The sequence below is a fragment of the Perca fluviatilis genome, chromosome 3, assembly GCF_010015445.1.
Source record: "Perca fluviatilis chromosome 3, GENO_Pfluv_1.0, whole genome shotgun sequence".
NCBI classification, from domain to species: domain Eukaryota; kingdom Metazoa; phylum Chordata; class Actinopteri; order Perciformes; family Percidae; genus Perca; species Perca fluviatilis.
The window spans coordinates 29,678,384-29,695,854 of NC_053114.1; the positions used below are offsets into that span (position 1 = coordinate 29,678,384).

The window sequence follows — 17,471 nt, forward strand, 5'->3', positions numbered from 1 at the left end:
CATCACAGCTGCACCAGGCCTGAACCTGTTCACAGCAAGAGTGAAGCCATTCTCTGTGACAAAGTAAAGACCAAAGGGAGCTAGTTTGGGATAATCATACAAAGAAACCTCACAAGCCGTCAGAACATTTGAGTGGATGTACTGTGAATTTTACATTCCCAAAACCTGGCATCTTAAAAGGTGTCAGGGAGATGTAATGCTTGCTTCAAACTTTGCCCAGGAGGCAGTGTGTGCGCAAGCTCACAGCATGGGGCATGGACTTTTAAATTGTTGAACAGAACAAACAATAACATTCAGTGTTTCTTTGAGCGTGTTCTCAGATTGTATAATTGGCTATTAGATTGACCGACAACAAAGCTAGGGATGTCTCTGCGGTACTCCACTCCGCCAGGTTCACAGTAAATTTTCTGACGGCTTGCGAGATTTCTATGTATGATTATCAAAAGCTAGCTCCCTTTGGTCTTTACTCCGTCACAGAACATGACTTCACTCTAGCTGTGAACAGGTGCAGGCCTGGTGCTGCTGTGGTGTGGTGCAGCAAGTGGCAATTATTTGACGTCATCTTTATAAATCAAGACTGTCAACATTAATGACAATTATTTTTTATTTTTTTGCAAACACACAGTGAAGAAACAGAGAAATACAAACTGAACAAGAACAAAAACCCTCACCCACCCCCCACCCTCTGCGGTCTTGAGGAAGAAAAAATAAACAAATAAACAAACAGAAATCGCACCTTGCCTAGTCACTCTCCTCTAGTTCTTGTGCCGCTGAGGTCATTAGGCCTGATATTTGTGCTGCTGCACTTTCCCATAGGTTGATAGTTGATGATTTAGCTTTCATTTTCTTAGCAGTTGAGCCGGCTAGCCAAATTTTCCTCTGTCTGCCAAGCAGGTGTAATTTAGAGTTGTCGTTAAGTAACAAACGTCAGTAGGAATTCGACATCCTATCACGTCAGATATTATTAATGTTGTTTTATTCCAGAACTCATGCACCTGTTCACACTCCCAACCATGTGCAGGGAAGTTCCAGTTTGTTCAGGTTGACAGAACATGCAATAGGGAGTTGGAATGACTTTAGAGACGTATTTCTTCTGGGGAGTCCAGTATGTCCTATGACATATTTTGAAGTGGATCTGCTGGTGATTTGGGTTCTTGGAACAGTGGAAAATGTTGTCCCAAACTGTCTCCCAACTGATAGCGTTCCCCTCAGGGCTCAGCTGTCGCTCTCATTTCCCCACTATTGAAAGTTCTATGGACACTTGCATCAGTTTGGCATAAATCCTTGACACTAATCCTATCATAGGAAAATCAACAAACCATTTAATGACTGGGTGTGCCTCAAGACTGTTTCCCCATGGCACTCCATAACATTTTAGGGCTGATCTTAAGTGAAGATAAAAGAAGAAGGATGTCCTGGTCACCTCAAAACTAGCTCTCAGGTCCTCAACATACTTTTCTCATTGAATAGCTGGCCTAAAGTATAAATACCTCTGTCACTCCACTGGTTACAAGCAAAGGGCTTGTTACCAGATATTAAGTGTGCATTGTGCCATATTGGGGTATTCAAATGTCACTTATTGGTATAGTGTAGTCGCTCCTCCACCTGTTTAAAGTTGGTCAATGTGTTGGTGATAATAGGGCCTTAGGCTAACATACACTTTTTTGGACACACACCTGCAAAGGAAAGGTCTTGCAGTCTTAGACTTCCAGTGAGGTTTTGCTCTATTTCTCTCCATGGAACTGTAGATGAGGGGTCCATCCACACTCTAAGGGCCCGTAGCTGAAAGGCTCTGTGATACACTTTAAGGCTGGGGAGGGCCAAACCTCCCGTGTTTGTGTTACGTTGTAGGGTAGACTATTTTAGCCTAGGTTGTTTATTATTCCAAATATACTGCCGAATTACGGTATCAAGTTTCTTCCAGAAATGTATTGGTGGGGGTAAGGGGATCATTGTACTTTAGAAATTCATACGAGGAACCATGTTCATTTTAACAACAGCAATCCTGGACTGTAGTGATGCCGGCAGCGCAGACCAATTGGCCAGATCCAATTTTTTTATATCACTATGAGGGCTAGTTACATCTTTCATGACCCTGGAATGTGACCACTGTAAATGTGTCTTTAAAAGACACAAAAAAAAATAAAATCCCCAATTTCAACCAATCACTCAAAAATCCACTAACTTTTCTGAATTCATAAAAAGTTGACATTTCAAAATGCAGAGAAATGATTGTATACTTTGCCAGCAGCGACTAGCTGTGGTTGTATGAAATGTCTGCTTTTTTCAAAATTACAGCTCCTGTTGATCTAAAAGGTCATCAAACCTAAGAGTAAGATGTTTTGAGCAAATCACATAATACAGAGCTGAGGGAAAATGGAAAACTTGACAAGTGATTATTTCTCCCAAAATTGATGTTTTTTAAACTCTTGGGAGACATACAGTATTTGGTGTTTCATTTCTCTACAGTACATTAAGTAGAGAGAGGCTGGTCCACGATGTGTTTAGCCAAACTTAACACAATTCACACAATGCATATAGAAAACAAGACTTTGTGGTTAAATAAGCAGTTAGTTCAAGCAATAGTTATATTTAATGACCACAAATAGGCGGTACTCATAATAAAGTTGCTTTGTGGATAAAATTAAGTGGTATTCAAATGAATTGGAGACTAGCTAACAAGGTACAAATGTACTGAAAATACCATTAAGACCATTTTAAAGATTTCAGAAGGCTTATATTTTCTTTGATGAAGCCAACTATTTGCCCGTTTATGCTAAGTGTCTCCAAACACCTCAAATGAGAGATGCAACTGACATAGATCTTAAATGAAGAACTTGTTTTGCATAACTTAATTGTCTTTTGTGAATCTATCACTACTCTGTTTTTGTCTGTGTTACAGACACTGATACACATGTACACACAGTGGTACATTAAATGGATTTTACTTAAAGCAAGTGGCTCAGCTTCAGTGATAAAGCAAAATATAATTAACAGTGACAGACTAACGTTAGCCTGCTATATTTAGATTATGCATGTACAAAGTAATGTGGCACATTAGTGGAGTAATTTACAATCAGCAGCATAATGACCTCCTAAAAGCCTGATCAGGTAGTTTGTCAGTCCTGTCAGGTACAAGTAATTTTTGATCGTAAAATGTACCAAAATAGATAAGGTTGAAAATACTTTTTTAATTTTAAAGAATGTACAAAACACTTGTCAACCAATGTTTTACTGTATCAAAGGGTCATATTATTATTAATAAGGATTATTACCTATCCGGAAGTCTTCATCTTCAAAGATCACTGCTGCATTCTCCACAACAGGGGGAGCAGGGCATTTCTTCAGACGGTAGGCTGGAGAAAGGTACAAACATTTGTAATAAGGTACCTTAGATTTCAATTGAGAAAAAAAACACAATTAAGTTTTAAAGCATTGACATATTTGGGGGGATTGTAAGAGTTTGATTGTTATAACAAAAAACTTGTGTCTTTTATATTTTTTTAAATCAATGTGCATGAACCAAATAAATAAGAAACAGAAAACAAAGATGTTGCTTCATTGTTCTAAATTCTGTCGCTAAAAGGAGCTTATTGACATCATTAAAAACAAGCAGTGCAGTTGCCTTTTTGGAGAGAGCATCCATGTGGAGAATGGGAGAGTGGATATGATTAGTGATCTTTATTATTTAAAATATCCAGGCAGTTCTTTAGAGGCTGCTATGCTTGTAGCATGGCGTTATAGGGGATATGACTTTGACATGAGGTTACTTTTTACCTCAGAACATCCCAGCTGCCATGTACTGTAATGGGTGGCCACTGTTCACTAAATCTGAACTAAGGCTTTGCATATAGTGTAGTGTGCATGTTCATGTCCTGAACATGCTAAATCTAGAAGGTGACCTCGTGTTAACTGTAAATTGACACGCTATTATTATCTAGTATGAATATTACATTATAAATCTAGTATGTGTCCCTTGGCAGCATGATTCACTTGCACTCATGCTAGTCTGGAAATGTAGAAGACAGGACAGTATGTATTTCACTGTAAGTAAAAATAATTAAGAATACAATAATACTTGAAGGGCACTCAGAGAGTGCAGACCTCCACCAAAGCATGCTCTCTCTCGCAATTTTAATGTTCCGACTGGAGAGGGTACCCACGAGAATTTCTTACTCGGTAACTCATTTTTGCGATTATTCCAACACCACATGAATGCAGCACAAATGCCCTATCTCGCAATGTTAGCGGAAGTTAAAAATAATTTGTGTATCCGCCTCGTGATTCTGATCCACTCCAAAATGCAATGGTTCTTTCTTGAGCTATGCTACACCCTTCCACAAAGTTTCATGAAAATCGGGCCAGTAGTTTTTCAGTAATCCTGCTGACAGACAGACAGACAAACATAAAGACAAACCGAACGGAAAATATAGCCTCATTGGAAGAGGTAATCATTTCAGTATAAACTGAACGTCTCACAAATGGTGCTGAGTCCGTCAGGGTGGCCTTGTGGGTTCAAAGAAACACTACATGATTTAATTCAGTAAGAACTTTAAAGGCTAATTAATTTGCCAATAAATGGTTTGTCACTTGAATAACAAACATAGGCAAACAATAACAAAACATCATTATTATTTAACTTTAAACTGCATTTGTTCTATTTAATACTGAGCGAAAAATCTGGTTTCCTACAGTAGCTAAGTGAAAAACTTAGATGGTGGATGATATTTTAAAATAATGATTCACTGGTTCCATAAACAAAAACATATTTTGAGTTTAAGAAACGGATAGACAGGTAGTATTTAAAGTAAATAATTTTTTAAACTTTTGATCAAAGACAGATGTGCAGATATTTTGTATGTTTTCCTCAAAAACAGTTGAGATTAGAGAAAATAATGCACACCATGAGCAACAAGCTGTAGAGTTGCACCCTTTGTCACAAGGACTATAGTAGTGCACCAAAAGATACACACTACCATGGAAAATGTTTCCTGTTGAGGTAAAGAAATATCACTGAAAAACCATAAGATGGACCTTTTCAGAGATCTGAACTTGTTTAGTCTAACAAATGGTAGCACTAGAATTGGAGACAGCAATGGAAAAGAATGCAAGAAGAAAAGTGGCCATGCCAATTTCTTTCATCTTTCTTTGCTATTCACTTGTTATGGAAGTGGCACTAGAAATGGGTCCTCCAAAGCATTACCCACACTCATACTAAGACTATATCCATATGTAATTTTTGATTGAGGAAATTAGTTTGGTATTTGCAAACGTAGATGGCATGTCGAAATATTTAAACAAAAAACACCTTTGTGCATTATGATATAATAATATATAGTGATATTTCCTTTATTTGCGAAGTACATTTACACATACAAGGAATGTATCCTCTGCATTTAGTAGTCCATACTCAAGTGTCCAGGGACCAACTCCAGGTGTAATGCCAGTGCAGTGTTACATAGCATGCATGTCTTTATGGTGGGAGGAAACCAGAGCACCTGAAGGAAACCCACATGAAGGCGGAGAGAACATGCAAACTCCACACAGAAAGAATTGGACTGGGGATCAAACCCAGTACTCAGCAGTGCCTACTTGCTGTGAGACCACTGAGCCACCGTGCCGCATTAAGTTGTGGTGCCAAGTTTTGTCAGTGTAAAAACTTGGCACTTGGTATATATGTGGCTATACCTGTGCGTTCATATGTTTTTAATTGAAACTAACAGTATATGGGTGTACTTATACTACAGGTAAATGTATATGCTGTATGCAAATGTGTGTGAGGGTGTGTATTTGTACCATGGAAGTTGAGAATGAAGAACCCTCCAGTTGAAAAGTCAGAGTGAAAACGGATCAGGACCTTTGGGCTGGTACTGTAGGCCGACTCTAATGCCGTGTTGCCACTGAAGACTCCCAGCTGAGGACTAGACGTATCTGGGCCGTCCCTAAATACAGAGAGAGAGAACAAAGGCAACTGACAATGACTAGAAGCAGGATACATTTTACACTATTGCAGCAGAGTGATGGAGTGAGAGAAACAAAGATTCACATAATAGTTGGAAGAAAGATAACTATGGGGATTAGGGGTGGGGAAAAAAAATCGATTCATGTATGTATCGTGATTTTTTTGTGACAATTTTTAAAATGGATTTTCCCCAGAATCAATATTTTTTTATTTACATTTTTTTTACCAATGATTCACCTAAATATTTTCTGTTTATATAGTACCGCCAACGGCGACTACATCAAATCAGTTTCCAGCAAAACAGACCGAAAGCAGAAAATGCAGAAAATACGTTTGTACTTCTTTACAAATGAAATAAATGTCAGACCGGCTGACTTCTTTTTTAGAAATAGAAATGTCTCATGATATATTGTCTCTAAAAGGTATATAATTGACCATTTCTTTTTGTTAAGAAAAGGAAAAGAAAATCGTAATACTCAGTACTATCGAATCACAATACTTCTAGAATCGCAATACAAATCAAATAGTGACCCTTGTATCGTGAAAGAATCAAATTGGGATCGTCCCAGCCCTAATGTGTATGATATAGAGTTAACTATTTCTCTGATTTACTTTTACTCCACAACTCATTAATCTTTACATGTCAAGCAAAGCCCTTACAAGATTCAAAGATTTATTTGTTGCATACTTATATTTTCAATATGCACAGTGACATCGGGGGATGACTCTAGAGCAGGGATCATCAAGTACATTTTTTCAAGGGCCAGAATTTTTCTAAGCAGACACTCTGGCGGCTGGACTTTCAAATAAAGAAAATAAAATTAATTTATACCTAATACGCCTATTCTTGTTCGAAATTGTCACTTTCTTACTGAATTAATGCTATTTATTTATTATTAGTATTAGTGTGAGCAAACTCCTAAAAAACATGGAAACTCCATAGTGATAACTGGCTCTTTAACTAGAAAATGATCTCAGACTAGGAGGCAGTTCACTGAGGAGTGATGGTTAAAGTCTGTGATTATGGAAACATTATTGTAGTATGTAGCGTCCTGATTGGTGGAAAATGCTAGCAGAAAGAAACGGCTGTTGTCAGGTAAACATGTCACTGTCAAAGAGGCTGAAGCAAAAAGTTGACGTGGAAAAGCCCAGCTTTAATGATGAATGGACTGATAAGCAGGCTATGCACTCATCATGTATGCCTCATTCTCAATGAAAGATGCTGTTGTAAAATAATACAACCAGCATCATCATCATCAAGAATGAAGAACTAGTACATTACGATCGCGTCATTCACATGCATATTAAGTAGCCAGATGCATTTGTTTTGGTCTTATAATACCTGCATAGATTTACCGCTCTAGCGGAGAGTTTGGTTTGTTCGGCCAGCAGTGAGGTTTACAAGAATTTGTCAAAATTTCCAGATTCCTGGCAAACTAAGATAAACAGTTAGACTAAAAACCGACAGCTTTTGTTGTAGCTTGTTTGTAAAAATTTGCTATTTGCAGAGTAGAGCTGTGTTTGCGTAAAACAGTGGACTGAGCAGACTGAGCAGATTGAAATATCGCTTTCTACATGTTTATGCCGGTCTACACAGGTGAGTGCATTGATAAGTATTGACTTTTTACTCACGAAGGTTTAATTGTAGCCTATTTACAGAAAAGAGACTAGCGTGAGTTCATCTGCCCCAGCGGACGTTGGTAATCCTCTCTGTATCGTTCCCAGTCAGGTGCTGCGTGTTTTAACGCACACACATCTCGGCTCAGCTCTATGCGTGGAGCTCAGGCATCGCTGTACAGAATCCCGGCATGTGAATAGAGATGCAAATACAGGGGGATGGGTTTTTTCTCTAAATTCTTGAAATGATAAATAACAGAACACATTTTTTCCTCTTTACATTTTGTGAATTCATGATTATTCTGCGGCCCAAAAGTTGCATTATTATTTTTCCCCGTATGTTTTGCCATATAAGAAGACTAAATGCCAGAGGTTGGTCAATCATTTTATATCAATGATATACTAGATTTTATGATTACTGATTATGAAAGTAGAATAGCAATGACTATGACTATTTCGTACAGCCACTACAGTAGGTGTAGGGTCTGAATATATTTCTGACTTTGGCACCTCCCATAGGTATAAAAACATTATTATTGTACAGATTCTACATATAGGTGCTTTAAACAAACTCTCACAGTGACTTCTACTGATGCAGTTTAGCAGCCTGACTCTAAGTGACATTTTTCTCATCGGAATTTGAGGATGACATGATATTGATTTAGCTTTTTACTTAACTATAGGTAACCTGAGGGTAACTATGGAACCATCCTGCACTGCATCTGCCCAGGTTTAACCTCCATTAGTTTTGTTTGCAACAGTTTTTATTTTCTCTTCTATTCTGTGTAGAAATATATAGATTTTTCTCATTGATCTGCCTGCAAAAAATCACCCCCACCTCTGCCCAAAAATATTTGAGTAGAAATCTACAATTATCTCCAAAAGTGCATCTGTAGATTCCATATAATGGAAATCCATAAAAGTGATGTTAAACTTAAATGGCTACATTGATTTGATTATAAAATTATACTAAATAAATAGACTGCTGACAGTTGTCAAACATCAACAATGTGCTGGTGCATCAGTCTGCCACAGCACTAAAGGCAGATCAGGAGTTGGGATCAGTATGAACTTCTTACATGCTAGTATGACATGCTAGTTGTGGATTTGCTTTCACACTGATTGGATCTAATTCCGGGGAGGGAGAGAAACCAAAAGCAAACTTTGGATATAAAATACAAAATCTAATACTTCCACATGCTTGTTCATTGAAAGGGCAGCAAAATTATTTTTATTTCTTTGCTTTTTTTGTTTTTTACCCATTTCAAACAAGTTGATTGAACAAAGCCCATGGATTAAAGGCTTAACTTTACTCATTAAATATTGAATGTTGCTGAAAGGTTACATTTTCTAAGGTTCCTAAATGCCCAGTTTTAGGTTTTTAATGAACATGCCATTGGATTAAACAAGGCTTTTAAAAATTTAATTCATGAAGAGTGCCTGGGATCTCTTGGCTCCTCAATAATTCAAGGCCTTCTAAAGGTGTTGGAGCTCATTTGAAGTATGAAAATGTGTTATTTGGGTCATTTAAATTAAAACTGAGTTAGAATTTTGTGGCTCTATTTTTACTTAGTGAAAAATACAAAGACCCAATATTTTTTTGTCATATGCAATTCAATTTAATAAAACGTTTTTGGGGAGTTAGATTTTTTATTTAAACATATTTCTGAAAAGTGCAAAAATTCTTACAGCACAGAGAAAACTTAAAGCTCATAGAGTTTGTTAGTGACCGTTTCCTCAGTGAAGTAAGAATGTGGTATTGTGAAAGCCATTTAATGAAGTCAATACCCTCAAGCCATAAGATCTTAGCTTGTGAGCATAACCGCTGCTGGTGTAATCTCAACACCTGCTGAAACAACATGAGCAGGAAGAGTGAATCGTGATTCTCCTACACATTTTAAGTAAACCTCTGGAAATTAAGATTAAAAAGAAGTTTGATTTAATAAGACTGATCTACTCTGTCAATCTGCTATGGGTAAATGACACAAGCATAGTACAGTTGAGAATAGGAAGAGGAATACATTAACAGAGTTATAGAGGCTGACATGATTCACCACCAACCAAATCACTTGTTTCCCTTTCCAGTAAAAACAGTGCACTCTTTGCCACAACACTCTCAAAGTCCTACAATGGAGAGAACAGTGGATCCACCACAAGAACCTCTTTGAAAGTAAACTGATGTCTTTATAATGGAGATGAGAAGTTACCATGTGAAAGATTTTGAAGCAGTACATTTATATAATAACAATACCGTGATATGAGAATAGATATGTATGGTACTTTGTTTAAGATAATATTGGGATGTATCTTAAAATGAAAGGCTGCATTATAGCTGAGTGCTTTCATTTTCTGAGCTTCTTATGATGATACAGCATTTTCTTGGCAAGTGAAATAAACAATGAACTTTTCTACACTTATTTGTTTTCTCAGAAATTAAGTATGAAATTTCTCTTGGACTGACCCAAACTTGTCAGATCCAGCCGAGTCCCATTGGATTTGTTAACCCAGCTCCACTGGTCCACTCATTACATTTCCCACTCCCCACTGAATCTCATCATTACTGCCAGAGTTCCCGAGCCTTCCCCGTGTCTGCGTATGGCCATGGTACTGAGTTAGATTGAATTGGTCAGTGGTCCCATTGTAAATGCATTACTCTCACACTCCCTATTACAATCTTACCTCCACACTGAATCCCATTATTCCTGCAGGAGAGTCACTGTATGCATAGCACAGAGTATATATGTGTGGGGTTATTAGGATTGTATGGAGCTGTGATCCCTGTGTCAACCATGCCATATACAGATACATATGGGTTTGTGTGTATGATAAAGTAATTGACAATTGATACACATTGATATATACCTTTGTACAAGCAAGACTGTGCTTGTATAAAGTAAACGATGTAATGAATAACAAGGCAATCAATACCATGAATAAGGTTTCTGCCAATGAAATATATCTGTCTGTGTGTGTGTGTGTGTGTGTGTGTGTGTGTGTGTGTGTGTTTGTGTGTGAGGGACATAAAGAGATGAATAACAAATAAGAGTAAAAGTTAATACAACTTGTTACTAGTGTGCAGAAGGGATACAAGTAAATTCAAGACTTACCCATCAGTAATGCAATCACAGGATAAAGGGCAACACTGAAAAGAAGCTTATGCATTTGTGCGTATATATGTGTGTGTGTGTGTGTGTGTGTGTGTGTGTGTGTGTGTGTGTGTGTGTGTGTGTGTGTGTGTGTGTGTGTGTGTGTGTGTGTGCACGTGAGATCAAGTGTAAGGTACCCAGACTTACCAGACAGCGATGTAATCAGTGACAGGCTCTGTCTGCAATAAGGTAAAGTTGATATAAACTCCATGTCCATGGGGAACAGTGATGATCCAGCTGCAGTCTTGGGAGTTGGGGTATTCAGTGGGGTACTGAGGTGAATAGATTGTCCCATTTTCAGCCGTGACATTATAGCCACAAGGAGCTGTAAAAAGCGAGAGTTATGAGATTATCTATTTACAAATTTGTCACTTTCTTCTAACGTGTTAGACCTGCAAGGATCAGGAGACAAGAATAACTGCTGAACCGTAGACAGTGAGTAATACAATTACCATTATTTGTAGTAGTAGAAGTAGAAGCAGCAGCAGTAGTATAGTAGTGATAGTAATAAAAGCTCATTATTGTGTCCCTTGATTAATAGAGTAAATGATCCCAGTGACACAGAAATATTTACTTTCTACTTAACTGCTTACACGTTGGCTTGTGATTCCAATGAAAAATGAGATTACATTTACTGAAATTCAATTAGGATAACAACATTTTCTAAATGTCTAGATTTTAAATTACCATTGGTACCTGAGGGATGGGAATGTTCTCGGCTAGAAATTATAACAACACCAGTTACAACACAACATAAAGTAGATCATGTGAGAAGTGTGCATTTGTTGTACAACATCATGGTACATACTTTTAACAATTAAAATACATCCATATCAAAAAGTAATTGGTTTTTCTCACCCTCACAGCGTGGAAATGGATGGTTCCACTTCCGGTTGGTCCCATGCAGGCATGTTAGTACTGGGTGTCCGATCAAAACATAGCCAGGGTAGCAGCGAAAAGTTACTGATTGCCCAGCGCTGTAGTCACTGTTGATGATGTCACCATTGGGGAAGGGAAAGAGGTCCTGACAGTTTTGAAGTTGATAGGCTAAAGAGAGACATGAAGACAAATGACTGCCAGTGTGGTAATACTCAAGTTTAATTTCATATTTACCAAATGTTTAGGTGGATTCAAATAAAACAGGCTTCTCTTTGGCGAACAGGATAGGCATGCATACAGTCATACTCAAATTAACAAATACATGTAGTTGAATATTTGTTCCTCCGCATTTACCAGTGTAGCCTATGGAGGATATATTTATTAATAATTCAAATTGAAAGTCCAAAGAGAAAACGAAAAGAGATCAAATTAAAAATATCATTATTTTACTATGCTACTAGGAATAATCATGCCATAATTCAATTTAAAAAATAAAAAGGAAACTGAAAAAGCTGTTGAATTGTACAATGATAATTTGTGACAATGTAAAAAGTCAAATTTAAAATGTAAAGCTTATATATATAAATGCTCAAACTGAAATATTAAATTGAAACATGACATTGAAAATTGCAATGGAAATAAGAAAAGAGAAACATCAAATATGAAACTCAAAATGTGAAATGGAAAAGCTTAAAGGAACACGCCGACTTATTCGGAATTTAGCTTTTCACCGTAACCGCCAGAGTTAGACAAGTCGATACATTCCCTTCTCATCTCCGTGCGTGCTGTAACGCTGTCTGACGGCTCCAGCGGCATCAGCCCATAACAGAACAGGCAGGTGAATGGTTCCAGTAATCCTACTGCTCCGAATAAGTGACAAAATAACGCCAACATGTTCCTATTTACATGTTGTGATTTGTAGAGTCACAGCGTGTACAAAAAACAACGTAACATGAGACACAGACATCTTCTATCCGTTGAAGCACGCACGGAGATGAGAAGGTATGTATCGACTTGTCTTACTCTGGGGGTTACGGTGAATAAGCTAAATTCCCAGTAAGTTGGCGTGTTCCTTTAAATGGAAATAAAAAATATTTAATTTATTTAATTTATTAAAATAATAATTATATTTTAGCCTTTGCACTTTATGATTTATCTTTATCTTTTGATATTTTACATTTGGCTATTGCCTTTTGACATTTCGATTTAGCGTCTGGCATTTCAAAGGTGTATGTAAATGAGGAGGCATGGCCCAAAGGCTGGTGGGAGGGTCTGAAACGGAACAGGTGTAGAGGCACCTTAGGGACAGCAGGGGGGAGCTGACTGCTGGGCAATACAAATACAAAAGTAACAGAAAAAAAACAAGACGTGGTGACAGCAAGGGGGTAAGCGAGCATCCGGAAAGCGTACCTCCTATGGGGAGATTCTGAGGCTAACAGGCCATCACCTTCCGCTAGCATTCCATTGACTCCCATTCATTTTGGCGTCACTTTGACAGCGAATAACTTTACATCTGAAGCATTTAAAGACTATATTTGTCCATTGTTTATTTCTAAAGAAACATGACAATGTATAAAAGGCTCCATTACCTAGTATCTCACGTTATGGCCCCGTAGCAGCCGTTTTTGTAAAAATAGGCTAACGATTGTGTCATGACCATGTGACTTTCTGTCACACAATAGAGAAATTACTGTATAGTCAGGAGAAGCTCGCAGCTCCTACTCATGCTCTCCATCTCTGCAAGATTTGGAATGATTCTGATTTCTCTTGGCACAGCTACCAGAAGACTTACAAATTTCAGACAGGTTGCTCACGTCACATCTACATTGTCAAGCTCAGTTTGAGGCTGCGCAGCAGCTGTGCAGTATGCTCAGCCATCACCAGAAAAGTGCTTCTAATTGACTTCACTGGTCTTCACTGTGTGACAGATGTAGAGGTCCCACGTGAAAGCAGCATCAAGGGGAAGGAATATAAGAGGATAAAGAAATACCAGGGGCTGGACGACTGAAGGAGGAACTTGAGAGAATGTGGAAAATGTAAGCCAATGGTTCTACAAGAGATAGTGGTAGTACTTGCAGATGTGAAACTACAATCAAGAAGGTGTAATGCTCCCTTAAGATATTATTAGTGACGTGTGGGTTGAAATATCAGTGTGAGGGTACTTTCTATTGATTTGTTGGCACTTATCCCACTGAGTTTTTGTGGATATGCACATGGAAAATTTAGCCCATTGAACCCTAGAGAACTGAGTTTGTATCATTAAGTGGTGCAGGGGTGAAAGCACGCACCCAGACTGAAGCAATACTGATTGTGTTCACTCAACACAATTGAAGGTAATATCATGAACCTCTCGACGAAAATCTTTGCTGCCAGGTGAAACAAAAGCATCTGGTGCAACTTCATGTGAGGAAACATGTCCACAAGCTCTATGCGACAACAGTGGGAGTAAGCAGTGACAAGGGCTGCAGTGTTAGTGGACTTGGTCATTGCAAATTGGGAGGAAAAATGGAAAAACAATATTATGTGCATGTGAATGTGGGTTAGCTTATGTGTAAGTTAGTAAGCCTTGTTCTACTTATGCTGGCGTAGAGGCCCACAGTGCATCTCTTGTGTCTTTGAAGTGAAGCACTTAGGGCTACAAGTAAAGCCTGCTGGACAAGATGCCAGTCTCTCACAGGGGCTTACTAACAATCCATCTCTTTTAATGATGAGAGGAAAGCCATAAGGTTTTTTAAGTCTTTAGCATGACTCATCCAGGGATCAAAGCTCAAAATCTCAGAGCAATACGTTTTTTCATTCTACCCTTCATTTCTTGGAGTTGGGAAGGCTTTGTAATTTGGCAACTAGGTTTGGATGTTAATTTATTTACAACATTTGAGCATACAATTTCTGTTTTCTAAATCATTCAAGCAACCATCTTGTGTTCCTAAATCTGGAGAAACTAAACAGTCGACTCAATTTGAATACAGGTCTGTTCTCTCAGCGTTGCTTGAGGGGCCGCATTCAACTGTAAATGCCTGCTGTAATACCTAAGGGTTTGTATCCTTTTGTGTCTGCTGTCATTTCCTTAAAAACATGTTAAAAATCAAAAATCACACATGAACTCACCCTGATAGTTCAGTTTGAACCCTGGCCTGTTTTCTGAGTGGTCACTGTAGAAGTGGATGATCGTCAGGTGGGTAGTGCTTAGCAAAGGGGGTGGGATCTGTGAGCCAGTAAACTGTCCAATAAGAGCAGAACTGTGCTGGGGTCCAGCCCTGACCTCTAGGAAGTCATGGTTGTCTTCAGAAGAGAAGTTTTGGAACTGAATATGGGCTCCTAGAATACAAACACTGATTATAATAGACTATATACAATACATAATAACAATATACAGTATGACAATTACAGGAGATTTTTATGCCCAACAGAATCTTTAATTTCATGCCATATAGGTGGTCTACATTTTATAGATCGGAGATTTCACATTACTTTCATAGTGTGCATACAACATAAAGACTATGCACAGAGACCAAGTACACACATTATTCCACACAATTTCTATTTTTATCTTCATACTGTATTTTTATTTTGTACTTGTATATTGTTATATTTATTTTTCGATTGCCTGCACCAAAGACACAACTGCAATTGTGTTGTCTGAAACAATGAAAATAATGCCTTCTTGTCATTTGAGTATACTAAGCAAGGCAAGTTTATTTATAGAACACCAGACAGACACAAGGCAATTCAAAGTGCTTTACGGTGGCATAGAAATACATTAAGCATAAGACTTTAAGAAAACATTAAATTGCATTTTTTTAAAGGGTAAAAACAAAGAGCAAGCAAATAAATTGTAAGACATTAAATAAAAGTTATGTAACTTATTTATTGGAAAGCTGCTGTAAACAATACTGTTTTAAGCCCTGATTTAAATGAGCTGAGTTTTGGCAGACCTATTATTATCAGACCTACTACTATCATTACTGAAAATAAGTCATATATCATATCAACTAAAAACTAGCTATAATTACATACATGGACAATAATGCCATGCACACAAAACAATATAAAATGTGTCCTATTCAAACCATCAGTTACTGTGGTCAATAAACACAACACACCATGTGTCAGCCTCCAATTAAACATGTGGTAAAGCTCTTCAATAAACCATGTGTTGCTGCTGCAGTTTGTGCTTAGAAAAGATGGGCTGTGTTTCCCAACTACCCCAACAGATGTACTGAAAGTGACACATTCTTTTTAGGAATGCTCTTCCATCCCATAATACTTACCATATCCAGTTGGCAGGGTGATTTGCCAGGTGCAGTCCAGGTTGCCGGGGTAGTTGCCAGGGAAACCTGGACTGAGGATGACACCACTCATCTCAGACAAGATCCCGCCGCAACGAGCTGACAACACAGGCACAGCAAACACATTGTTAATACAGGCAACGCATGAGCGGTGCACAGTTAGATCATCACTTTATCCTCTTTGCTTCAACAGAAAGAATGTTACAGCACAGAAGCAACCAGGGGGACAGTGGGATTTGTAGTATCGATATTTACACTCAGTGCCCACTTTATAAGGTACACCTGAAAAATGTAATGCAATTAAATACAAGAGCTCTGCCAAAAAGTCTACCTCAAGTTCATAATGTTCCATTTTTGGTGACTTTGCCAGAAATGTGTAATAATTCAATTATTCAAGTTTTTTTTTTCTGTCCTCCCTATTTACATCCACGATAAGGGGAAAAATATTAGAAACACCTTTGAATACAATGCAGTCCAGTACAACACCACCAGTAACTTCGACCTCAATGCTAAAACATGTAAATGAATGTTCTCCCTGACAGTGTCAAAAAAGAAAAAAGAAAGAACATTATAGGTATCATAAAAATAGACTTAATGGCAGAACATCTGTATTGGATTGCAATAGATTGTACAGGTGTACCTAATAAAGTTGCCACTGAGTGTAGGTTTTATTTAAAATGTTTTCAAATATCACAATATTTTGAAAATAAAAGGGACTAATTTTAAGGATAATGTACTTGATGTGATTGGCCTCTGCTAATACAAAAAACATTTGTTCCCTCTGTCATTGGTGACTGGCAGTATGAATGTGTATATGCCTCAGTGGACTGTAGAAACTGAACTGCCCTTTGAGGATAAATAAAGCTATCTGTATAGGTATCTGTATTTATCGGGGCTCAGACCATGTGCTGAATTTCCGTAATGACTTGAGAACCAGTGGTGACAGACATATTTTAAATCTGATGGCACCCTATTATGGCACACCCTTCTAGTGACATGATTTGGTTGATGCAAGTGTCTCCGACTGAAATGGGAAATGCTAGATTTGACACATACTGAAAGGGGCTGTGGCAGGGCTGAGTTTAGTTATTCCTGACATGTCAAGGTTAAGTTAACTGGAATTGACATCCCAGACCTGCTACAAGTTTTCACCAAACATCAATGTAATCAAGGTCCCTTAATTATATTGCAGAAGTTGCGACGCCTTGGCTCTCAGCACAAAGTACACAATTCTGTTTGTCTCCAGCAGATATACTAATCTTAAACTGTAAGAAGTCGCTTACTTCCACAAATCTGATTTCAAGGTTAAAACATTAAATATACCAATGCAGTCATAGTTAAGAGCTACACTTTCTCATTACTATTTATTTATTTTGTTGAATGTACTATGTTACTGTGAGTAGATGCAGTGTCATTTGACAACATATTCAACTGCCAGACTACATCATTGTACTGACTGACTTTGGTCTTGTAAGGAAAATATTGCTATTTGATAGTTTTCTATGATGTGCAACTGAGGAATTCCACACACTGACATGAAATCAATTGACTTCAATGAACAGATGTTTTATTACCATC

At 37.9% G+C, this 17,471-nt stretch overlaps 1 protein-coding gene across 1 annotated transcript in view; it reads right to left on the reverse strand.

Annotated features, from left to right (window-relative positions):
* Positions 1 to 17,471, reverse strand: part of LOC120556497 (CUB and sushi domain-containing protein 1-like) — a 348,428-nt gene that overhangs the window by 61,064 nt on the left and 269,893 nt on the right. The window contains exons 41-46 of the mRNA XM_039796142.1: positions 15,876 to 16,044; positions 14,713 to 14,922; positions 11,584 to 11,772; positions 10,873 to 11,050; positions 5,797 to 5,942; positions 3,276 to 3,356 (exon numbers count right to left, since the gene is read on the reverse strand). Coding sequence (XP_039652076.1) covers positions 3,276 to 3,356; positions 5,797 to 5,942; positions 10,873 to 11,050; positions 11,584 to 11,772; positions 14,713 to 14,922; positions 15,876 to 16,044 — 973 coding nt within the window. The remainder of the gene's footprint in view (positions 1 to 3,275; positions 3,357 to 5,796; positions 5,943 to 10,872; positions 11,051 to 11,583; positions 11,773 to 14,712; positions 14,923 to 15,875; positions 16,045 to 17,471) is intronic.